Source organism: Budorcas taxicolor, chromosome 7 (assembly GCF_023091745.1).
Source record: "Budorcas taxicolor isolate Tak-1 chromosome 7, Takin1.1, whole genome shotgun sequence".
NCBI lineage: Eukaryota > Metazoa > Chordata > Mammalia > Artiodactyla > Bovidae > Budorcas > Budorcas taxicolor.
The window spans coordinates 27,380,575-27,406,804 of NC_068916.1; the positions used below are offsets into that span (position 1 = coordinate 27,380,575).

General features: G+C 42.8%; 1 protein-coding gene across 4 annotated transcripts in view; it reads right to left on the minus strand.

The window, feature by feature from the left end:
• GRAMD2B (GRAM domain containing 2B) overlaps positions 1-26,230 on the minus strand; it is an 84,342-nt gene that overhangs the window by 33,317 nt on the left and 24,795 nt on the right. For 3 of the 4 annotated variants that reach the window (XM_052642760.1, XM_052642761.1, XM_052642759.1), the window contains exons 2-4: positions 4,722-4,841; positions 3,655-3,747; positions 1,696-1,807 (exon numbers count right to left, since the gene is read on the minus strand). In XM_052642760.1, coding sequence (XP_052498720.1) covers positions 1,696-1,807; positions 3,655-3,747; positions 4,722-4,841 — 325 coding nt within the window. The remainder of the gene's footprint in view (positions 1-1,695; positions 1,808-3,654; positions 3,748-4,721; positions 4,842-26,230) is intronic. The other variant, XM_052642762.1, reaches the window with a different exon arrangement.

Sequence of the window (26,230 nt, forward strand, 5' to 3'; positions counted from 1 at the left end):
CTATTACTGTGGTGAAGGTATTTCCTTAACCAGTGTTGGGGTAGATGACAAATAGGATTTCACAAGAAAGATTTAGCTCTCCAGGGCAGTAGAAGGCCCAAGAGTCTGAAATGCTACAAATCACTTCATCTTCAAGGAACCTGTTTCCAGTTATGATAACAACAATTTACAGCCTGTAAAGGGCATTCACAAAACACCACTCCCAGCTCCACAATAACCTGGGAACTGATGTTCGTACTACACAGTTCAGGGACCTATGCCTCAGGGATACCTGGGGACTTAACTGGCTCCACGCATCTACTAAGAGGTAGAGCTGGGCCCTCTGTCCACAGGATCACTCTTCTTCAAAAGCATCCAGCAGGCAGAATCTTATGAGCAGAAAAGAGATACCACAAATTGGCCCTTGATGATTTATTATCTAAACTAGAAGTGGTCTCAACGGCATAAATGGTCCTAGTCTTGCCATAAAGGTGATTCATATGACAGACAGTCCCCTCGAGACAACTAATTCATGGATGAACACTTCACATAAAGTAGGTTAGCTCATGCTGCTTCTTGGAGTACGTCTGGCATCCAGAAAGTTCCCTCTGATTAAAGCTAGATGTTGTTCTAAAACTTACGGTTACCAGTGGGGAAAGTGGGGGTGGGAGGGAGGCATAAATTGGGAGATTAGGATTGATATATACATACTATTATTAAGAAACAGGTAACAATAAGTATAGCATAGGAAACGCCAATACTCTGTAATGGCCTATCTGGGAATAGCATCTAACAAAGTGGATATATGTATAACTGATTCACATTGCTGTTCAGCAGAAACTAACACAACACTGTAAATCAACTATACTCCAGTAAAAATTTAAACAGCTAGGTGTTCTCTCGGAACTTTGCTGAGATTTTCTTGTTAATGGCTATAGTGAGTCTTGGCTGCATGCTTGATTTAAAAATATCCTCCTGGGCCATGAAATCTTCAAAAATGTGGATAAAAATCAAATTTTAAAAAGGTAGGGACTGATCTAAATTAAACATGACATGAAGAACAAATGCAATGCATGGCTCAACTGGATTCTAGAGAGCGGGGGAAAAACCTCTGAAAGACATTGATTGCTAGGACAACTGTGGAAATTGAAAATGGATTTTACATTAGTAATATTTTCATAAATTTACTATTTAGTTAAATTTCTCAGGTGAGTCAACAGTTTCTTGTTCTAGTTGTTAGGAGACACATATTCAAGTATTTTAGGAGTAAAGTGTCAAAAATCCCCAAACTGTTGACCCCAGTATGTCATACTCTGTGACACAGATCTGTCTGGGTATATTCTTCTGGAGAAGAATCATAACCTTGTTCCAGATTTTCCTCCTCTGTGTGCACTTGGGAGGACTTCTATTCACACAGATGCCTTATCAGACTATAACTGCAGGGTAAGGATGTCACAGTTCTGCTGGACTTGGCTAATTATTAGACAGGCACATGAATCTGGGTTGGCCCCTGCTCTCTGGGCGCTTGTCAGAGTACAGGGCCACAGTGCAGGACTCACTACCATTCAGCACATGCTGGAAGGTCAGCTGCGAAATCCAATGTTCTCTAAATCTGTACCTGCATTAGGCCTGGCCCTTGCGTTCCTTCCTCCAGCTGGCTTCAAATCAATGCCCCTTTCACCCTCTGAGATGATCCACATCTCATTCCTAAATTACCTGGCTTGAAGATGAGGACTTTTTCCTTTCAATCTTAGAGTCATTCTTGCTTTCAGTTTTACAGTCGCTTTTCTCATTTGCTAAAGGGGCACCATCGAAACCGGATTTTGACCTGAGGAAAGAAAATCCAGGGAGTCTATAAAATGAAATTTTTTATGCTACCCACTAATTTTATTACTACATCTTAATTATCACGCCAGCTCACAACAAAGCCTTTCATTGGTTTTTCTCTTCTAGATATCAATGATCACTCAGTACTCTAAGGGCATTTACCCAGCATGTGATGTGGGTGACGGGGTGATTTCAGCAGCTGGTCATCCCAAACTGCAGAAATCATATCTTATGGAAGAAAGAAGTATTGATCGAGCTGTGAAAGTAATTATATCATCTCAAAAGTACTTCAAGCAGTATACAGAGTAGTACTGGAGGCCAATAATAGAAGCTGCAGCTCTAGTTCAATCCAGGAATATTTGGTTTCAAAATTCTGTCAATGCTTCACAAGTGTTAACTGAGTGAGGTGCTGCGTTAAATGCGTCAGAACAGACAAGACAGTCTTTATCCTTAAGGAGCCTGTGCACACATCAAGCATCTCTTTAAAAAGGCAGTATGTGATACAGCATCAAAACAATGCCTATCACAGGCGTTAGGAGGAAATACAGAGATGATAAGTCCAACAGCAGGTGAGAGAAGAGACCAACAGGACAACATGGGTTTAATATACTGGGCCTAACAGGATGAGCAGGAGCCGGGCATGAGGAAAAGAGAGACAGATCATCACAGAGTGGGAATAAAGAAGAGAAATCATGATAAAAAAGACAATATTTGGAAGTCCTTCCTCTGTTCCCATAAGGGCAGAGGTCAGAGCTCCCCGACTTCTTTCCAAAATAATTCCAGTCCTGCTTCTCCATTTGGGGAGCATTTGCATCTTCAACCATACAGCGAAACACAGCCATGTCAGTGTGGATTGAGTGCATGGCTTTCAGAGGTATATGCATGAACAAGTTTCGTGATACAGTTATATAGACTTTTTCAGTTTCTTGGGGGGAATATGGCACATGAAATTTATGATTCCACAACAGGATTCTTTAGATCAAGGTGCAGTTAAAAACAAGGTTTGGTTCAAAGTGAATTTAAGAAGACTCTTAAGCAATTGGGGTGGCATATGGGTGTGACACAGAAACAGAAATGAAGTTAGAGAGACTTTAGGCTCTGGTTTTCTCAGCTATGAGGCTATGGACCATGCAATGTTCCAGACCTCTGCCAGCCCCAACAGTTTGTGTCTAAGATACCTATCATTCAATTCAAGGCACAGAGATTTGGATTCAACTACTGGCCATTGAACCAATTTATGGATACAAATGCCTTTAGAATTCTAGGAATTACTTAAAAAGAAAAACAACTATGAGTAAACATTTGCACTCTACTTGAAAATAAAACTGTTTTTACAAATGTCAAATTACCTATTATTTATATTAGTGACTAATTGAATTTATCACCTCTATTGATTCAAATTAATAAATGTTAATGGTACTGTCAAGGCAACGATCAGACCTTTCAAAGAACTATGGGCTGTAAGCAAATGCGACAGAAGGGCAGCTGTGCCCTTGGTTTCAAGTGGCACAAGCAGAAGGGTTTGTCTGCACAGCACTGGCCTGAAGTAAGGGTGGGAGGGATGTTCATTTACACACATGATTTCTTTGTGCCTTTTCGACTTCTCACTTCTTACAAATGACTATGAGCAGGACCTGAAGCCCAGTGCAAAAATTTTTATTCAAAAATTCAGAACTTCCAGACAGTGAGAACAGAGCCTTCAACCAAGTGCAGAGCTCTCTGCACTACACAGATCACATGTTGGAGAAGTTTCACAAGCCCCGGTGCTCGGTGTAAGACGATGAGTGTACTAGTCTCATGTAAAGCCTGGGGAAGGTGGAGTTACATGTGTAGTGCATTTCGGAGCACCTGTGGCAGCCAGTCAACGGTGCTGAAAGTTTCAAGAAACCACAGGCTTGATGTCTTTGCTGAATAAGGCAGGATGCTCTGACAGGAAAACAGCTGTAGAAAGAACGGTTGAAAGTGAGATGCATCAAAACAGACTTGCAGAAAAGATGGAGAGAGACTTGGGAGTGACAGAAAAGAAAAAGCAGGGGGCAGAGTGAAGACTTATACTTGGTCCTGAGTGAGGAATAGATTGGCAAGAAGACGTGTGCTGGGGTAGCCAGGAAGGAAGGGAAAAGTAGGAGTTATTGAATCATCCTTTAGCAGAGGCCCAAAGTCGTAGAAGGCAGCAGTTCTGACAGTTCTAATAAGGGGAAGAGAGCTATCATCACTCCACTCGGTGTAGATGAACGGCCAGAGTTACTTGTGATTGATCGTTGGCTTAACCATTCTCCTTTAAGGACAGAAAAGCAACTTGAAATTCCTACTTCTTCCTTCCATGTGAAAAAAAGCACATAATTGGTACCCCTGAGAGTAATGGGAGCAGAGGTCCACGTCTCAAACCTCCTCTCTCCTTATAGCCCCATGATCAAACTGAGCCTGGTTTCCAGCACTGGCCCCAAACAGGCAGTGCACACCCTGCCCAGGGATCCCAGGCAAGGTTTTTTCCCCTCCTCTCATTTCTGCAGCTGTCAGGGAAGTGAGACAGCAGCTGTGCACACCCATAGGCTGAGCACACAATTCAGCCGGGGTGGCCTCATCACTAACCCTGCCAGTCTTTCCAGGTGCTTTCTAACTCTGTGCCAGAGAGGGGGCTTTATCACCTAGCAAAATCAGTGCTTAAGAAAGGGGCAGAAAGTTTGCAGAAGCCTGGTGTAGGAAGGAGAAGAGCTAGGAAGAGCTCAGAGAGAAAGCAGATGCCAGTGCCTGGATGTGAAGGAAAAACACCTCGCTTCTTTCTCAGGGGTGTTCCCTGCCTGTAGGAGAGCTTCCGTCTTAGCCACCACCATAAAACTAGAAATACCAGCTCTTTCCAGCAACCCCTCCCTCTGAAAAGCCAAAAAAACGGAGGGGGTCATGTGAGGACTCACCGCAGGGAAATGGTTCTCTTCTGGTCCTGGGACTCGGCCTCGCTGGACGGGGTGGGAGACAGCGCTGCTGGTGCCCTGCATACCTTCTTCTTCTCCTCCACACCATTCTCAGCCTCTGAGCTGGGGAAGAGAAAACGCTTCACCTTAGACATCCAGGGTGGGGAGGATGCAAAGACGATGACGTGACCTCACTTTTCTGAGAGTGGAATGATCTTCAATCCTGCGACAGGCTGAAGTCAACAAGGACACCTGTGCCCTTCCCATCCTTCCATTCTGGCCTCTCCGCTGGTGCCAGAGGAGGAGGAGCTCTGGGTCATGCTGGCTTCAGATACACCTGCAGGTTTATGTGTGGGTAAATGTCCGGCTTTGCAGGGACTCGCAGGCTCCCAGGTCTGTGGCCCATGAGCCCTGTACTGCCCGGCTCGGCCCTGCCCAGCACGGAGGTGGCAGATCACCTGGAGGCTGGGAGGGCCTCCTGAACCTGCTCACGTGTGGCCTCCTGCCAGGTGTGAGTTGTCCCCCGGGAGTCCCCACCTGTTTTGTTTGCACTTACGTCACTTATCACCTTTTGTTGTAGTCCTATACGACTTGGCTTGGGTGGTTGCTAATTTCACCAAGTGCCTCTCTCAGCAATTACTATCTCTAATACACACCACCACCTAGGCTAGGTGGGAATTACTACCCCCATTTCACAGAGGAAGAACCTGAGGCTCTTACTTGGTGAATTACTGGCTCCAGTTCATAGAACTGGCAGCTGTCTGAGTTGGGATTCAAACTCAGGTCTGTCCATCTGAGAGGTCTTTGTGTAGAAGGCCATTCTCAAATTTTTTTTCTTTGCATTCAGCCACCCTCCCAGTTCAGTTCAGTTCAGTTCAGTCGCTCAGTCATGTCCGACTCTTTGCGACCCCATGAATTGCAGCACACCAGGCCTCCCTGTCCATCACCAACTCCCGGAGTTCACTCAGACTCACCTCCATCGAGTCGGTGATGCCATCCAGCCATCTCATCCATCCCCCCAACCACCTATCTATCCTCTGAGCCCTCTTACTAGTTCTGTGATGCGGCAGCCCCAGGCTGGGGTGAAAATCTCACTGATCTTTATATTGACCTCAGGGTCTAGGACAGTGCTGGTATGTAATCACGCTTAATCGGCTTTTGGAAAACTAGGTCTGACCTTGGTGAAAGAGGGAGAAGAGGGGACAGTAAGTCAGAGGGCCGCACACTGAACCATTAATGGATGGAGGAGGGCCAGTGTGGTGAACACAGGAAAAAAGTTCCCACAACCTAGTCAAGGAAATGGAATAAACCAAAAAAAGAACAAGAAATCCACCGGAGAGTCCCTCTTGAAGTAGGGAGACAAAGTGTGTGTGGAACTTCAATAATCCACTTCAGCATTCCTTCAAATATTTACCAAGTTCTCTGAAGGGTCAGATTCAGGCCCATCCTGCACAGCACCTTTGTGGACTCAGAAAGAGCCATGCCCAGTCAAAGGTACCCAGGAAAAGGTGCTGTCTGTCTGACTGTAGCCCTGTGGACACATGGCCTGCCAGAGAAACAGTGCCCCTTGCTCTGGGCAGAAAGAGCCCAGTGCCAAGATGGAGAGGAAGCATTTTGCTTACTGTGGTCACTTGCCAGTGTTGATCAATATGGGATTGACAATTATTGATTCTCTAATGTCTAAAGCGGAAGTGCAATTCATCTATGGGCCAATTCAATTTGGGGTTTTTGTTTACTCAAGGATGCTAAGGAAACTCAAGCAAGCTAATTCCTAACACTGGTGAGATGATTCTTGGAGGCACCCCTTATCCCAGAGGTCGTCTTGTCAGCAGCAGACTCTAACAGCTAGAATCTGAAAAGCAGAGACTTGCCTGTGCTTGAGTGAGGAGGGTGTAGGGGAAGAAAGAAACCACTTCCTCAGCGCCTCTCAGGCGCTATAAAGTTACCGTCAGTGAAGCTAAACTCTCACTGACAAGGCAGATGAAATAACAGGTCTCACTTAAGTCATGAAAACAAGGAAATCAGTTTGAAAAACAAAACAAACAAACAAAGCAGAAACAAGAAGATAAGGTTCTTTCAACAACACTGACTATAAGAATTAACTAAAAAAAAAAAGCCAAGTCAACGATCCTTTTCTCTCAACAAATGCTTGTTTATGGGTCCCTACTGGCCCTGCTGGTGAGACGGATAAATGAGTTTTAGTTTTAAGGAAGCAGAGAAGCAGGAGAAGATGCTGGGAACAGGGGATCCATCTTCACCTGGTATTAGCAGGTTATTTCTTCTCCAGTCTCGAACCCAATTTAAGCCTCAGTTATGGGCCCTGAAAGCTTCTCAGTAGGGAGTTTCTGAGCAATTGCCATCTGATAGACAAGGGTGGCAATGCTTGGGAGATAAGACAGACATACTTATACTAACCAAGCCTGACTTTACCTGCTAGGCAATAGCATATGTATTACCAGCTACCACACTGAAACCAGTGATGGTTTCAATAATACACTGCCACACACTGTTACACAATCTATAAATTAAAAAAACAGGTTGACAATCCCTATCAACAGTCTGATATTCCTTACTTCCTAGACCTCATTAGTTTGATGATGAGTTGATTCAGACTTCACAATGTTTCAGAATTAGAATTTTTATGTGGAGTCCACTATTATTCCACCTGGAAAGTCTCTCTCTGAGTTTAGAGTAAACTCAACACCTCTCTCCTGTCGTATCTATCTCCCAGGCTCTTTGCCTCTCCTGCTGAGGCTGTGTTGTACTCAGGCACCATCACATCTCAGTGATGATTAGGTTCTGTCTCAGGTGAATGATTATACTGTATCTCAGATACATGCAAACAAGTGCCTCACTTTGGTTCAGTCCAGGAAGCTGTGTTCCTTCCTAACTACAGTGATAAACCTGTGTTAGTCTCCCTTCAAGTTAAATTAGTCTAAGCTTGGTCATAAAAAAGGTCACTAAATTCCTTTATGGTAGTACCAGTGAGATAGTTTTACATCCACTATCATTTAAAAAACTCCATGATTATCATTTCTCGAAACCAGTCTTGCCCAACAAAGGTTAAGAAGTGACTTGAAGATAGCATATGTTTCACCAGAAAATAAAGTCCTAGAAATCGGACGGTTATGATTAAGGTCAGGTCTGTGAAAGCACAGTGACACTGAAACTCTGTGCTGAAAACCAGGCTGCCCCTGGACTTGCCAAGATCTGTAGTCTCAGACTTGTTCCTAGTATGCTGCCTGCTTGGTGACCCCGTGGCCGGTGGGCAAGAGTGGCACTACTTGGGAAGCAGAGCGATGGGCTGTAGGGACAGAGGAGGACTCTGGGGACCCCTGGGCAGCAGCCATACGGCAAACAGAGCATCACAGTAACCGCAGCAGAAAGCACCATGGGGTGCACAAGGCGCAGGAGCTGGTGATGGAAATCAGTACCTCTCCAAGACCTCTTAGCCTCTCCCAAGCGCAAAGCAAACTCAGTCTAGTCTGGGAGCAAACTAGATTTTTGTAAGTCAGGAAGAATGGTCTGTCATTTACAGTTCTGATGTAAGTATATCTTTATCTGGAAACTTTACATTGCATTTATCTATTGACGTATTTATTCCTGAAGAGGTACCAGAAGCACAACAATACAATTCAAAGTTACAAATGGAAAAACAAACCTTTCTTGTGCCCACCCCTGTTTCGTGGTCACCCCGTTTCTCTCCAGAGGCACCTACTGTTCCCAGCTCCTGTGTATCCTTCCAGGGAATCTGAGTGCATACGAGTGTGCGTGTGTTTTAAGCACAAGTGATAGCATGCTACGCTATACCCCTGACCCCTTTTTTCTCCAACTTACGATTCTCTGATACTCTTTTCCTATCAGTGCCCATATAGCTTCCTCATTCTTTTTAATGACAGCATCGAGTTCCACTGCAATGTGTAACAATAATTTAACCAGTTCCTTATTTATGGGCATTTGGGTGATTTCAGTCTTATCATACATACAGACATTACTAAGAATGTCCTCGTATGTTATGGGTGAATACATCCATGGGATAATTTCCTGGAAATGAAACTGCTGTGTTAAAATGTACACAAAAAAATTTTTACAGTTTACTGCCAAACTGCCTTTAGTAAAGGTTTTGTGACTCACACCCATAATATGTATCAGAGTTTACACATTTCTACCAAAGTGTTAAACTTAAAAGAATAATCCAGAGTGCCTAGCAGGTATTTAGCACAGAGAATAACAACTTTACCAATGACTAGTGTTAAAAGTTTTTTTTTAAACTGTTAAAATTTTTGATCTCTACAAATGTGAGATTAAAAAAAAAATCCCATTATACTTTTGATTTGATTTACATTTCTCTTCTGATGAGTAAGGTTGAGTGTATTTTCATATGTGTGTTCTTTATTTCCTGTTTTGCAAATTAGCTGTTTGTATGTACATTTTGCCAATTTTTCTGATGGGCTGCTGATAAAAACAATTCTGATCATAGCTGCATCAGCAAATTCTTGGCAATATCCTAGAATTGACTTTTTAAATAAATAAACATTTAGAAAAGTTAAATGGATATTAGAGGTCAGCATAATGTTAAAATAAAACATTAATGACAAATTAACTTTTCCTTTTTTCTTGATAGGCCTACTGGCAGATTTCAAAAAGAAAAGCCAAAAATATAGTATTCTTTGGTTTCAGCAAAACCTGTGATGAAACCTGACAGGCTTCCAGTTCAGGATGGAGAACAGGAGCACAGATGTTTGCCTCTTCTTTCTGAGGCCTGTTAAATGAGAAATAATAATCCTGCTTACAATGATGGTGGGAGACTATCCACAGAAGAGTGATTTCCCCACATGTCTGGAAAATGAAAGCGAAGTACAACATGAACTCATGCGGCAAAGCAGAGGCAGTTGCATTTTAGAATTTGGGCATCCATGGAGGACAAGAGAATAGTAACCTGTTTCTCAGAGTCCAATAAGGTGCTATAAGAGGAGGATGTAAGAAGTGTGGAAAACATTAAACAAAATTAAAGGTGTGTGTGGGGGTGCTCAAAATCTCTGCCTATCCTCCACCTCGCTACCACCCTCTGCCCGACCTCAACACCAAAATGTCAGATAAGTCAGCTGCTCAGCCTGTGAGAAAAAAAAAATTTAGAAAGGTTGTCAATTTATTTTTTTAATATAAAATTTATTTATTTTAATTGGAGGCTAATTACTTTACAATATTGTATTGGTTTTGCCATACATTGATGTGAATCCGCCACAGGTGTACATGTGTTCCCCATCCTGAACCCCCCTTCCACCTCCCTCCCCATCCCATCCCTCTGAGTCATCCCAGTGCACCAGCCCCAAGCACCCTGTCTCATGCATCGAACCTGGACTGGCGCTTCGTTTCACATATGATAATATACATGTTTCAATGCCATTCTTCCAAATCATCCCACCCTTCCCTCGAAAGGTTGTCAATTTTAAAAAATGAATAACTTAGCAGCAGAAAATCAGGGTACCTAGTTTGGCGGCTGAAACCCCAGAATAAATCCCTTCTCTTCTTTTCATTTTGAACAAAGTGGTCCCAAGCTAAGTACCAATTCCCTATCCATGTTCTACTGAACTACGCTAATTCCTCATCTGACCCCCCACCACCCACCAGTCCCTCATTCTTACATATGAAATGACAGTGCAGGATTGCTAGACCCTTGAAGAAAATCTGAAGTCTCAAAGAAAAGGCCAGGATAAACTAACAAGAAGGTAAAACCCCAGGAAAACTGACTTCAGAGAACAAAAGAAAATAAATAAGCAAATAAGAAAAACAGAAACCCAAAACCTTCTAATTAAATATCTTCTGAGAGAAGGCAGAACTCATAAAACAGACCACAGTATTATGCAAAAGGACTGAGTTCAAATCCTTAATAGCCTACAAAGCACTTGCTGATCTGCCCTCTCCGCCCCTCCGGATTCCTTTAACCCCCTTTTCTCAGTTTATGCTCCCACAAGAACATCTGTGCCCTGGCTGTTCCCTCTGCCTGGAGTGCTGTTGTCCCCATAAAGGGCAACACATGATTTTCTCGCTCCTTTCCTTCAGGCCATTACTCAAATATTACGTTCTCAAGAAACAACTGGAGTAACAGGTAAACTTGGCCATGGAGTACAGAATGAAACAGGTCAAACGGTAATAGTTTTGCCAAGAGAACGCACTGTTCATAGCAAACACACTCTTCTAAGAACACAGAGAAGACTCCACACATGGACATCACCAGATGGTCAACACCAAAATCAGACTGATTATATTCTTTGCAGCCAAAGATGGAGAAGCTCTATACAGTCAGCAAAAACAGGACCAGGAGCTGACTGTGGCTCAGATCATGAACTCATTATTACCAAATTCAGACTTAAATGGAAGAAAGTAGGGAAAACCACTAGATCATTCAGGTATGACCTAAATCAAATCCCTTAAGATTATACAGTGGAAGTGAGAAATAGATTTAAGGGACTAGATCTGATAGATAGAGTGCCTGATGAACTATAGACGGAGGTTCATGACATTGTACAGGAGACAGGGATCAAGATCATCCCCATGGAAAAGAAATGCAAAAAAGCAAAATGGCTGCCTGGGGAGACCTTACAAATAGCTGTGAAAAGAGAAGCGAAAAGCAAAGGAGAAAAGGAAAGATATACCCATTTGAATGCAGAGTTCCAAAGAATAGCAAGGAGAGATAAGAAAGCCTTCCTCAGCGATCAATGCAAAGAAATGGAGGAAAACAATAGAATGGGAAAGACTAGAGACCTCTTCAAGAAAATCAGAGATACCAAGGGAACATTTCATGCAAAGATGGGCTTGATAAAGGACAGAAATGGTATGGACCTAACAGAAGCAGAAGGTATTAAGAGGTGGCAAGAATACACAGAACTGTACAAAAAAGATCTTCACGACCAAGATAATCATGATGGTGTGATCATTCATCTAGAGCCAGACATCCTGGAATGTGAAGTCAAGTGGGCCTTAGGAAGCATCACTATGAACAAAGCTAGTGGAGGTGATGGAATTCCAGTTGACCTATTTCAAATCCTGAATGATGATGCTGTGAAAGTGCTGCACTCAATATGTCAGCAAATTTGGAAAACTCAGCAGTGGCCACAGGACTGGAAAAGGTCAGTTTTCATTCCAATCCCAAAGAAAGGCAATGCCAAAGAATGCTCAAAGTACAGCACAATTGCACTCATCTCATAAGCTAGTAAAGTGATGCTCAAAATTCTCCAAGCCAGGTTTCAACAATATGTGAACTGTGAACTTCCAGATGTTCAAGCTGGTTTTAGAAAAGGCAGAGGAACCAGAGATCAAATTGCCAACATCCATTGGATCATCGAAAAAGCAAGAGAGTTCCAAAAAACATCTATTTCTGCTTTATTGACTATGCCAAAGCCTTTGACTGTGTGGATCACAATCAACTGTGGAAAATTCTGAAAGAGATGGGAATACCAGACCACCTGACCTGCCTCTTGACAAACCTGTATGCAGGTCAGGAAGCAACAGTTAGAACTAGACATGGAACAACAGACTGGTTCCAAATAGGAAACGGAGTACGTCAAGGCTGTATATTGTCACCCTGCTTATTTAACTTATATGCAAAGTATATCATGAGAAATGCTGGGTTGGATGAACCACAAGCTGGAACCAAGATTGCCAGGAGAAATCTCAATAACCTCGGATACGCAGATGACACTACCCTTATGGCAGAAAGTGAAGAAGAACTAAAGAGGCTCTTGATGAAAATGAAAAAGAAGAGTGAAAATGTTGGCTTAAAGCTCAATATTCAGAAAACAAAGATCATGGCATCCCGTCCCATCACTTCATGGCAAACAGATGGAGAAACAGCGGAAACAGTGGCAAACTTCACTTTTGGGGGCTCCAAAATCACTGCAGATGGTGAATTCAGCCATGAAATTAAAAGATGGTTACTCAATGGAAGGAAAGTTATGACCAACCTAGACAGCTTGTTAAAAAGCAGAGACATTACTTTGCCAACAAAGGTCCACTGAGTCAAGGCTATGGTTTTTCCAGTGGTCACGTATGGATTGAGAGGTGGACTATAAAGAAAGCTGAGCACCAAAGAATTGATGCTTTTGAACTGTGGTGTTGGAGAAGACTCGAGAGTCACCTGGACTGCGAAGATATCCAACCATCCTAAAGGAAATCAGTTCTGAATATTCAATGGAAGGACTGATGTTGAAGCTGAAACTCCAATACTTTGGCCACCTGATGTGAAGACGACCCTGAACAAGAACAAGACCCTGATGCTTGGAAAGACTGAAGCTGGGAGGAGAAGGGATGACAGAGGATGAGATGGTTGAATGGCATCACTGACTCATGGGCATGAGTAAACTCCGGGAGTTGGTGATGGACAGGGAGGCCCGGTGTGCTGCAGTCCATGGGGTTGCAAAGAGTCAGACATAACTGAGCGACTAAACTGAGCTGAACTGAATGAGACCTATTTATGTAATCAAAGGGTTGGAAAATAGCATCAGGATACAGAAATTTGAAAAGAGAAAATATAAGAGGGAAAAACAAGACATGTTTAAGCAGGTACTTCTATATCAAATGAACAGGAATTCTAAACAGAAAAAAAAAAGGAAAACGTATTATTAAACAAAAAATATGAGTGATAAAGAGGTCAAAGAAGAGGTCAAAGAACTTATTCTAAAAAGTTGGGAGTAAAATTAACTTCACAAGATATTTTGGTCAGGGTGTTTTTTTTCAGAGGCAAATGCATGAAAATAGGAAGGAGAAAGTGATATGCAGAAGAGAGGCAAGCAGGGAAGTAAGTATAAATGAGTTGACACTTATGTTCCATCAAAACAGGAAGCTGAGAGAGAAAGCAGAGAATTAGTAAGCAAGAAAGAACAGGATGCATACATTTTTATAGATAATGAAGCAACACTACCACTAAAATCAAACACAGTTAAAAGTTATTGGGGAGGCAGATGAAAAACTTAGCAGTTTTTTTTTTTTTTTTTTCTGGAGTAAGGCAGCAGAAAGAAGCAAATTAAACTGCTGTTAAGTTTGGTTCTTAGTGAGAGAGGGCTGTGTTTAGACTTTATTTAGTTGGCAGTGGGGATTAATCAAAGATTTCTAGACAGAAGGGATGAAACGACGAAGATGAGATGTTACTCAGTGCTTACTCTTCTGGCACATACAAGGGGCCTGATGATACACATGCTCATGGAGGGTTACACTTGCATCAATGTACAAGAACAGGGAATGGGCGCAGGTGGGGGCTGGAGACAGTGAGAACACAGAGAGGCAGATGGGGGAGGAGCGTGACGTCCAGAGAGGCAGACACTAGAGAGATAATTGAGAGAGAACACCGGGTCGAGTGGGGGAACAAGCAACGGAGAGGAACATCCAAGATAACCCAAAGCTTATCTGGGGAGTGGAGAGGATCAGCACCACCAGGGCTAGTTACAGGGAACACAAGAAGAACTGTAGTTTTGTGGGAGTGATTTTGCAAATCTAGTTTGCCATATAATAGACATATATTGGTAGCAGGTAAAAAACTATATATGAAAACCAGCAGAGCCCAGAGAACAACAACAAAAAGATACTGTCCTCACAGAGGAAGGTTTCTGTCAGTTGGAAATGATTTCTGTTGAGTCCCAAGCACACCGCGATAGGAGTGAAAGTGAAAGATGCTCAGTCGTGTCCCACTCTTTGTGGACCCCATGGACTATACAGTCCATGGAATTCTCCAGGCAAGAATACTGGAGTGCGTAGCCTTTCCCTTCTCCAGGGGATCTTCCCAACCCAGGGATCAAACCTAGGTATCCTGCATTGCAGGCAGATTCACCAGCTGAGCCACAAGAGATGTTCAAGAATACTGGAGTAGGTAGCCTATACGTTCTCCAGTGGATCTTCCCGACCCAGAAATTGAACCAGGGTCTCCTGCATTGCAGGCAGATTCTTTACCAACTCAGCTATCAGGGAAGCTCTAAATCTTAGCTGCAATATCAGGGCTGGAGGAATGGCTGAGCACAGACCACCAACTGGCCCCAACATGGCCCTTTCAGCTGGTTCCATGAACAATCATATGATTCATTCCTACCTTTATACCTACTTCCAATTATATTTTCAGCATTACTCGTTGGGGCATAGACTTGGATTACTGTGATACTGAATGGTTTGCCTTGGAAACGAACAGAGATCATTCTGTCGTTTTTGAGATTGCATCCAAGTACTGCATTTCAGACTCTTGTTGACTATGAAGGCTACTCCATTTCTTCTAAGGGATTCCTGCCCACAGCAGTAGATATAATGGTCATCTGAGTTAAATTCACCCATTCCAGTCCATTTTAGTTCACTGATTCCTAAAATGTCGACGTTCACTCTTGCCATCTCCTGTTTGACCACTTCCAATTTGCCTTGATTCATGGATCTAACATTCCAAGTTTCTATGCAATATTGTTCTTTACAGCATTGGACTTTATTTCCATCAGCAGTCACATCCACAACTGGGTGTTGTTTTTGCTTTGGCTCCATCTCTTCATTCTTTCTGGAGTTATTTCCCCACTGTTCTCCAGGAGCATATTGGGCACCTACCAACCTGGGGATTTCATCTTTCAGTTTCCTATCTTTTTGCCTTTTCATACTGTTCATGGGGTTCTCAAGGCAAGAATACTGAAGTGGTGTGCCATTCCCTTTTCCAGTGGACCACGTTTTGACAGAACTCTCCACCATGACCAATCTGTCTTGGGTGACCCTACATGGCATGGCTCATAGTTACACCAAGTTAGATAAGGCTGCAGTCATGTGATCAGTTTGATTAGTTTTCTGTGATTGTGGCTTCCTGATGGGAGCCAGCACGGGAGATCCCACCCATGCAGGACTCGAGGGACTCCCTGGGCCATCCCACCCATGACAAGGTCATGGGGAAGAGTCCTGATAAGCAAGGCCTCAGGACTCGATGGACCCTCTGGAGCTGCTCGAGCATCTACCGCAAAACCAGAATCTGTCTGTCTTACTATTTTATGTCTTTCACCAACTCTTCTGACATTAACAGAGGGCTGTTCCCGACCACCTTTCCCTGGAAAGAGTTAACTTAGGGCTTTAGTTAATAAGTCTGGACAAGATAAGAGTGTTTCAATTCAAACCCCCTGTTAGCATTCTAGCTTACTTGGCAGGTTTATCCAGACTCTTGCAACACTGTTAAGCCAATATTTGCTGCCAAGTTCTCACATCCTTTATCCATTGTGTTCCGGGGAGTGCATATAGTCAGGATGTAGAAAAAACAAGGAGCAGCCTTAGCATTAGCAACATTAGGCTTTGAGTTACTAAGTTCTTTCTTTGCTGTAACCTGGTGAATCTTTGCTCCATAAAAATGTAACTGTACTTTAAGGGTGACGCAGGCTAGGAATTTAAGAAGAAACACTTCAAGGGAAAATTATTGTTCTGGCTGACCAACCTTTATCAAAAAGAGGTCATAAAATATCAACAGGCCTCCAGGCCAGAAGATAATGTACAAAAAATAAGACCCTTGCAGGAAGGAACCTGGTATCGATAAAAGTTAATACTGCTGGAATGTTGAGTTGACTCTGCATTTTTCACCTTGCTGTATGTACAACTCAGGGTATAAAAGCCCTCTCTGAAAATAAAGTGACGGGCCTCGCTCACTGAAGCTTGGTCACCCTGCGTCATTCTTTCCTTATCTCTTTCTCTATCTTTCTTCATTTGCCGACATCGTCCATCCTGAGGATATCCCTGGACTCTGCTGAGGCTGGACCTCGGGAGCTTCCCAGGTGGCTCAGATTGTAAAGTGTCTGCCAGCAATGCGGGAGACCCAGGTTTGATCCCTGGGTTGGGAAGATCCCCTGGAGAAGGAAATGGAAACCCATTTCAGTACTCCTGCCTGGAAAATTCCATGCATGGATGAGCCTGGTAGGCTACAGTCCATGGGGTGGCAAAGACATGACTGAGGGACTTCACTTTCACTTTCTTTCTTTTTGTGATTATGGTTTTCATTCTGTCTGCCCTCTGATGAATAAGGATAAGAGGCTTATGGAAGCTTCCTGATTGAGGGGGACTGAGGGGGAAACTGGGTCTTGTACTGATGGGCGGCGCCACACTCAGTAAATCTAATCCAATTTTCTGTTGATGGGCGGGGCTGTGTTCCCTCCCTGTTGTTTGACCCGAGGGTAAACTATGGTGGAGGCAAAGAAGATAATGGCTGGTACAGGCACCGCTGCACTCAGTGCCCCCGATCCTACTCAGGGGGGCCATCACTGACCCATGCCTCCACTGGCGACTCTTGGACACTCATGGGGAAGTCTAGGTCAGTCTCTTGTGGGGTCACAGCACCTTTCTCCTGGGTCCTGGTGTGCACAAGGTTTTGTTTGTGCTGTTCAAGACGCACAAGATTTAGAAAAGGCAGAGGAACCAGAGATCAAATTGACCCTTTGGATCATTGAAAAAACAAGAGAGTTCCAAAAAACATCTACTTCTGCTTTATCGACTATGCCAAAGCCTTTGACTGTGTGGATCACAACAAACTGGAAAGTTCTGAAAGAGATGAGAATATCAGACCACCTGACCTGCCTCCTGAGAAATGTGTATGCAGGTCGGGAAGCAACAGTTAGAACTGGACATGGAACAACAGACTAGTTTCAAATAGGAAAAGGACTACTTCAAGGCTGTGTATTGTCACCCTGCTTGTTTAACTTATATGCAGAGTACATCATGAGAAATGCTGGGCTGGAGGAAGCACAAGCTGGAATCAAGATTGCTGGGAGAAATATCAATAACCTCAGATATGCAGATCATACCACTCTTTTGGCAGAAAGTGAAGAGGAACTAAAGAGCCTCTTGATGAAAGTGAAAGAGGACAGTGAAAAAGCTGGCTTAAAACTCAACATTCAGAAAACAAAGATCATGGCATCTGGTACTATCACTTCATGGCAAATAGATGGGGAAACAGTGGAAACAGTGACAGACTATTTTTTGGGGCTTCAAAATCACTGCAGATGGTGACTGCAGCTATGAAATTAAAAGATGCTCGCTCCCTGGAAGAGAAGCTATGACCAACCCAGGCAGCATATTGAAAAGTAAAGACATTACTTTGCCAACAAAGGTCCATCTAGTCAAAGCTATGGTTTTTCCAGTAGTCATGTATGGATGTGATTGTTGGACTATAATGAAAGCTGAGCGCTGAAGAATTGATGCTTTTGAATTGTGGTGTTGGAGAAGACACTTGAGAATCCCTTCGACTGCAAGAAGATCCAACCAGTCAATCCTAAAGGAAATCAGTACTGAATGGTCATTGAAGGACTGATGTTGAAGCTGAAACTCCAATACTTTGGCCACTTGATGTGAAGAACTGACTCATTTGAAAAGACCCTTTTGCTGGGAAAGATTGAAGGTGGGAGGAGAAGGGGATGACAGAGGATGAGATCGTTGGACAGCATCACTTATTTGATGGACATGAGTTTGAGCAAGCTGTGGGAACTGGTAATGGACAAGGAAGCCTGGCGTGCTGCAGTCCATGGGGTCGCAAAGACTCGGACATGACTGAGTGACTGAACTGCACTGAACTCTGTTTTCCTTTTCTTTCAAAGCCTAAGGCAACTCACATAACTTCAAAATGTGTTCAAATATTAAGATTTTGATTTTTAAGGAACAGAAGCCCAACTCAAACTGGCGTATGTTTTTATTTTTTAAAAAGCCACCCACAGGGGCTTCTGTCACTGCTTTAAGATGAAGTTAACAGTAGAGAAGAGCTGCAGCTGCAGACACGTCCCCTCAACCTTGGAGACCCCTCAACCCTCAATCTCCAGGGTCTCCCTCTCCAAGTCTTCTGGGTCATCAATGCCCCATTCATCCCCCTGAGACACTGCCTCCATTATGTCATGCCCCTATTCCAGAACTAACAACAGCTTCCTATTGAGATCAGAATGAGGCATCTGGATGTGAGTCAAGACTCTCTAGAGTTTTGCAGCCTCTCTCAGCTTTCTAAAATGATTCCTCCATTCCAGCCGTGTTGGTCCTCTCACCATGGTGGTTTAGTTTCTAAGTCATGTCTGACTCTTGCAACCCCGTGGACTGTAGCCTGCCAGGTTCCTCTGTCCACAGGATCCTCCAGGCAAGAATACTGAAGAGGGTCGCCATTCATTTCTCCAGGGGATCTTCCCAACCCACAGATAGAACCAGGGTCTCTGCATTGCAGGCGGATTCTTTACTGATTAAGTCACCAGGGAAGCTCATAGCCTTGCTTATGTGTTTCATCCTTTTTCTGGGTATGGCTCTTGGCTCGTCTAGCCTAGACTGTCCTTTCTGCTCCTTCCTAACAAGCCACAACTATTCATTGCTCCATGCCCAGGACATGTCCTTCTTGATAGTAGCCCCTATCTCTTTACCTCTAATGTCTGGACATTAAAAAAATTATGTAATTAATATTCATTGATTGGACAGTTTTGAGTATGTATAGAGTTCAGAACAATAATCAGCACTGGAAAAGGGGCTTGCGCTTAAATTTAATCTCAAGAACTATGTACAAAACTCATTTCCAAGTGTGATTTTAAATCCTGTTGGAAGAGGACCAGGCTGAAGGTGGAAGAGGGGAGAAAGAAAGTCATCTTTTCCTTTCATTGATTCAGCATTGTGTGCAAACTTATCTTTCAAACTGATCATTAGTTAGGTGAGTAATAATTTGAAATATATGAAAACTGACTGTCTTCATTGTTGGAAGAAACAATTGTAAGCAAAATCATAATCAAACTAAATAACTTCTTGACAGTGGTATTCTGAGGCCAAGCACAACTGGAAAACAACAAAAGAAAGTGACAAGAAAATGCATCAAGGAGACAGCAATTGACTTTTCCAATTTCCAGGAAAGGTAGATTGATGCTGCTGATAGCTCTGTTCTGTTATTTATACCCTCAGCATGTAAACAGGATTTTGTATAGTACATTGCTCATGCTAACAAAGTTTCTAAAATATATATATCTCCTTCAAACTAATAATCTTCCCAGGGGCAAAGACTTTAAATATTTTTTTGTATTTATATCTCTACTCTTGTTTTGAAAGTGTTCTTCCACCAACTGACACTTTTAATATACCTAAGATACGTTAAAGGAGATCTATTTAATTAAGGCTTTGGCCAGAAGGAAGTGTTTGGGAACAACCTAGATTTTTAAAAGTGTAATGAGAAACTTACCAAAACAGAAAGATAAGAATGAAAATTTCAGGTAGGGCATGAAATTCAGGAAACTGCAGCCCACTCCAGTGTTCTTGTCTGGAGAAGTCCATGGACAGAGGAGCCTGGCGGCCTACAGTCAGTGGGGTCACAAAGAGTCACACACGACTCAGCAACTAAACAACAACACAGGATTAACAAATTTTCAGCTATTACGGCAAATATTCAAAAAATCATAAATATCAAATAAGATTGGAAATTACTCAGGTACTGTAGATTCAGTCAGTTCAGTCACTCAGTTGTGTCTGACTCTGTGACCCCATGAACTGCAGCACGCTAGGCCTCCCTGTCCATCACCAACTTCCAGAGTCCACCCAAACCCATGTCCATCGAGTCGGTGATGCCATCCAACCATCTCATCCTCTGTTGTCCCCTTTTCCTCCTGCCTTCAATCTTTCCCAGTGTCAGGGTCTTTTCAAATGAGTCAGCTCTTTGCATCAGGTGGCCAAAGTATTGGAGTTTCAGCTTCAACATCAGTCCTTAAAATGAACACCCAGGACTGATCTCCTTTAGGATGGACTGGTTGGATCTCCTTGCAGTCCAAGGGATTCTCAAGAGTCTTCTCCAACACCCCAGTTCAAAAGCATCAATTTTTCGGTGCTTAGCTTTCTTTATAGTCCAACTCTCACATCCATACATGACCACTGGAAAAACCATAGCCTTGACTAGACGGACCTTTGTTGACAATGTAATGTCTCTGCTTTTTAATACGCTGTCCAGGTTGGTCATAACTTTCCTTTCAAGGAGTAAGAGTTTTAATTTCATGGCTGTAATCACCATCTGCAGTGATTTTGGAGCCCAGAAAAATAAAGGCAGCCATCGATTTGCCATGAAGTGATGGGACTGGATGCCATGATCTTAGTTTTCTGAATGGCAAACCACTTCAGTATTCTTGCCTTGAGAACTGTAGATTAAGCACACACAGAAGAAAACTAAACCCACTGTCAAAAGAACCCCGTTAAAATCCAGAATATAAAAATAAGTTAAGATCCCTATTTTGGGTTTTTCAGAAGTAAGTGTAATCCTTCTCACAGCAGATCAGTTTGGAACCCCATTTGAAAGGAACAGGGGATCAAGAACTGGGAGGATGAGGATTGCAGGCAAAGTCATAAAAACTTTACAGTATGCAAAGGAGGAGAAAAAAACAAAAGAACAAGTGCTTTGTATATCAGGAATGCCAGTGAGAAGGTATCCATAGTGTTAGAATCTGGGAGGTGAGTAGGACTACAAAGAACTGAGTGTCTGAGGTGCTGTCCTTAAGCCTGGAGGGATGCGGGTGCAGCTGAGCAGGGGAGTTCTGAGTCTGCAAGAGATTAACAGAGCCCTGCCATGGTCTCCTGAAATGAGGCTCAGCTTTATGAAAATGCTACTCCTAAGAAGACTGATGTGTATTTTCTGATACATGGGTGCTGGAAGAGGATCATGTTAGGGAGTTCCATTTTAGAGGCACTCTTCTGGGAAAGAGAAGGAATGAGGACCAGGTGGTAAATGGGAAAAGGAAGAGGAGGGAGAGACACCCCACAGGGATGGAGTCTTAGTAAACTGCATGGGTAGAACAGTGTTTTATGTTCACGGAAATTCCTTTTGAGCTAGACTTCCTTTCTCTTGTTACCATACCTACAGTAATAACTTTTATCTGGAGAGCAACAGAGAGACAGAATGTACCATGCCAGAAATGCATGTATTTAGCCAGAAGGGAATATTTTACCAATGAATAGCCTAGTAACTTTTAAGGTTAAAGAAAACTGTAAAACTACAAGGCCACTTAGAAGCCGACTTGGGAAGAGAGAAACATTTGCTTTGTTTTCAGGAATCCTGGTCCCTGTGGAGACCAGCTGTGCTCCTCTGGCCCTTAGCTATTGCAGGAGGTGTTTGGACTGGAAGCATGAGAGACATGAGCTGTCTTCTACTACCCTGGCGCCCATCTGTGATGACTTAAGTGTGTTCTTTCCTCTTACACCCTTCATTTCCTAGAACTCTCTATCTTTCTGTTTCACTTAGGGGAGGAGGAGAAAAGATGAAACGCGAGAGAGCGGAAAGACCAAGGTACGTAGGCATTGCAGCAGAGTTAAAAGTTGCCACAAGAGTCCAAAATAGTACCAGACAGCCATCTAGAAACTTATTTCTCCTTTGATCCCCTCACTTAAAACTGGCAGAAGCACTGTCTCACTGTCCTGTACTCTGATCTCAAGGTGCAGAACTACATGTGTACGAGGACAGCTCGGGATGGAGCACACAGGAATTTCCCAGAGGTCACTGGGAAATGCCACATCATCCCCAGTGAAGAAAATGGACATGGGACTTTATGGATGTCATTACCACAGATGAAAATTCTCTCTGCTTGAATGCTAGATAGTATTACTGAAACTCAGGATTTCTTCCTAATGAAAAAGTAATGGGACTCCATTTCTAAAGAAGAGAAAGACTATCGCATTTTAAAAAATGGGAAAACTCTATGATAAACAGTTTTCTGTAAAAGGCTTTAGTTTAACCAAAACACGTCCAAACTAGATATACTTAGGGGAAGGATAGTTCTTGCTACCCTATGGCGAAAATAAAAGAGTACATTTTTAGTTATTTCAATATGGAATTCCATAATTATATAGTATATATAAGTAGTATATATCAGAATATTATCGTAAAATATAAAAATACATATTATATGCTGTATAATATCATGTATAATATATAATTGATATATATATCAAAATATGGAAGAATTGTAGAACTAGCAACTCTGTTGAAAAGAAATGCTTATAATTATAATTAATGTGATTTATACATAATAATAAGTACCTCTTTCAAGGAAATAAACAGTAAAAGTCTAATAAATCTTATATCTGATATCCTTATTTCCTATCCTTTATCTCTCCCACTACATATATGCATTTTCTCTACCTGTGCTTAAACATATATTGCTTTGGAAAACATCTATTCTTGGCCCCTCCCCTCTTCCTGGCCACACCCTCCTAGTGGATTTTCCAGATGACTTTACACTTGCATTGTTCTTAAAGAGGATCCACGCCCACACCACCATGCCATACTAGTCCTCATGCCAACCTTATGAGGCAGGTATGTAAGACAGGTGTTATCCATATTTCACAAACAAGGAAACTAAGACGAAAGCCTTGAGTGACCAAAGAGCAATCTGAGTGACTGGAACCTCCATAGTTCTAATACTTTGACTATCCGTCTCCTACCAAAGCTAGTCAGACACCAAAACCTGTGGATTTTATGTCCTTAACATATTCCAGTTATGACCCCTCCTGCTCTTTCCCAGTTCTACTGGGTTAGCTAGGGTCCTCAGTGTTTCCTGTCCAGACCCTTAAACTTCCCCACCTCATCTGAATGATATCCAACACTTCCTCCTTCCATCTGTGCGGAAGATCACATTGTCCTGTGATCTTTGAAAAGCCCAAATATGCTATAATATTCACATCATCTCCCCAACCTCACCTCATTTAAAAGCCTTTTTGTTCTCCACTGCCTACAGCATAAAACTGAAGTTGAGTACAGGAGGCATTCTGCAATCTGGAGCCTCCTCACTGGCATTCACCCTCTTGCCATGTTCTGTCCAGCTCTGTGCTAGGGCTGCCCAAGCCTTCTTTCATGGTTCCGGCAAGCACTGGTCATCTTCCGGGATTTAGCTCTGGCTGGGGTCTCCTCCTACAGGAAGCCTTCCCCAGTCCTCTCTGTGCCCTGAGGACCAACCCTCTTTTACTTAATGATTCTCCCCAGTACCCTAAAAGGTATGACTGCCATGGAAGCTGTATGCTTTAATACAGGGTTCAATAATTATGAACGGGTTATTATTTGTTCACCTTTACTCTTAGACCGTAACCCCTGGAGGGGAGGGCCTGGGTGTTATCTCTGTGAGGGGGGACTCTATTCACTTCATGCTCCTTATATCACAACTGAGGCCAGGTATCTTATTTCTAGCCCAGAACCCTTTTTAACCATACAGACCTTATAAACAGCAATAAGAAGCGATATACTCCACTGTGAATTCCTGGACTCAGGAAAACTGGCATGGGAAAGATCACGGAACTTTTCTGCTGGAGGCTAGGTCATATTTGGCAAACTCAGACTAAAATTAATCAAGAGCAGTTTCAGTGAGGCCATGGCCTGCCTTTCCAAGCCTGCCAGACAAAGATCTGACAAACTGAACCTGCAAATGTTGGGGGCAGAGAAGAAACATTTCCATTGAGGAAGCTTCACCATTCCTTCCTCCCAAACTGGGTGAAAGGTAATGGAGTCAGCCTTACGAAGGGCAAATGAGCTGTCATACAGCTGGGAGGGGCTGTTACACCTTAAGTGCCTTTACTTTAAGAGTTTAAAGGGCAATGCTTGGTTATTGCAGATTCTAAGAAACAGAAAGAGAACAGGATTGCTTTTCTTCATTTTATACCTCTGAACTGGATTAAGGCTCAAGGAGAGGAATCAATGCTGTGACTTTCTAAGAGTAACCCAATGCATGGTTTCTGGGAGTGGCATCTTCATAAGGGGTATTTATCATATTTCAGTGTCTTAATAAAAGTCTGACTTTCTCATCTCCACACCAGATCCTCCCTTCCACAGCATGTGTTATAAGCAGCACTGTACAGAGCTGCTCTCTGTCACATCAAACTTGATTTTAGAAAACACATTCTGTTTTCATTTAAAAAAAAGGGGGGGGGGGTGGAAATAAAGGAGTTTACATGAAACTAGGTGGCACCGACAAGAGGAATAGTGGCAATTTTTGAAGATCAGGCATAGATTTCATCAGAAAAACTTGGACTCTCTACTTTTTGGTGTTAATAATTTACATCATGTGTTGTGCTGTGCTTAGTCGCTCAGGCAAGTTCGACTCTTTGCGACCCCATGGACTGCAGCCCACCAGGCTCCTCTATCCATGGGGATTCTCCAGGCAAAAAAACTGGAGTGGGTTGCCATGCCCTGCTCCAGGGGATCTTCCTAACCCAGGGATCGAACCCAGGTCTCCCGCATTGCAGGTAAATTCTTCACCGAGCCACCAGTGAAGCCCAAGAATACTTAAGTGGGTAGCCTATCCCTTCTCAGGGGATCTTCCTAACCCAGGAATCAAATCAGGGTCTCCTCCATTGCAGGCAGATTCTTTACCAGCTGAGCTACCAGGAAAGCCCAATTTACATCATAGCTGAGTAATTAAAGCTACCCTTTCACTTACTTTCATAAATGATTGCAAAATTTTCCAACCACCTACTATGAAAATTTTATGAAATATAGTAGGCAGAAGAATGATTATCTACTCATAGCTCAGGTGAGTGTCTTGTTTCACCTGTTTCTCTGTCCATTCCTCCCACTTCATATTTTTGTGCAACAAATGACCACATTATCTTCACATCTGTAATTAATACATAGCTGTAAAAGATAAGCACTTTTTTTCAAAAAAGATCAACACAATACCAGTAATACTCAAAAAAGGATTAATTTAGTTAACTAATCGAAATTAACAAAAAACATGTGAAACCTAGCTGTTCTTCAGGGAAGGTTTTGGCATTACAAATTATTATTTTTTAGAATAAGCACATTATTATTTCAGGGTGGAAGACAATTTCTTTCTTTCTTTTCTTTTTTCGCCACGCTGCTCAGCATGTAGGATCTTAGTTCCCTCCCTGACTAGGGATTGAACCTGTACCCCCTACAGTGGAAGCACAGAGTCTTAACCACTGGACCGCCAGGGAAGTCTCTAGCATTTTGAATTATTATTGAAGAGTAGCAGAGCATGCTACCCTAAGAGATGTCAATTTAGTTATTCTATAATGATTTTGAGCTACTTTTAGGTACCTGAAGAACAGCAAATGCCAGGAGGGGCTTTCTCTGAATGTCTCCTGTCTGCCTAAAGACAGATTCTCCCAGAGGAACTCAATTGTCATAAATCCCCTCCCCAAGTCTCATCAACCAGGGAGGACCGACTTCATCAGAGAGGCGACTAGGAGCTTACACCACACCCAGACAAATTCTGTCACAACTATAATACCTCCCCTTTATTCTATGGGCCCTTGATCTTTCCTAAAAATCATTTACTCTCTCCTCTTTCTTTAATAAGATGGTATTTAATCCCAAATTCTACAACCACCTGGAGTTGCTCCTTTTCCCCTGGGGAATCTCCCAGGTATACATGAATTCTACCTGTTAATAAACTTATCTTTGCTTTTCTCTTGTTAACCTGTCTTGTATTTTAGGTGTCTCAGAACCTATATATATAGCTAAGAACTCAGAAGGGTAGAGAGAAAATTATTTTTCCTGCTCTCCAGTATTTAGGACTGTAGGAACT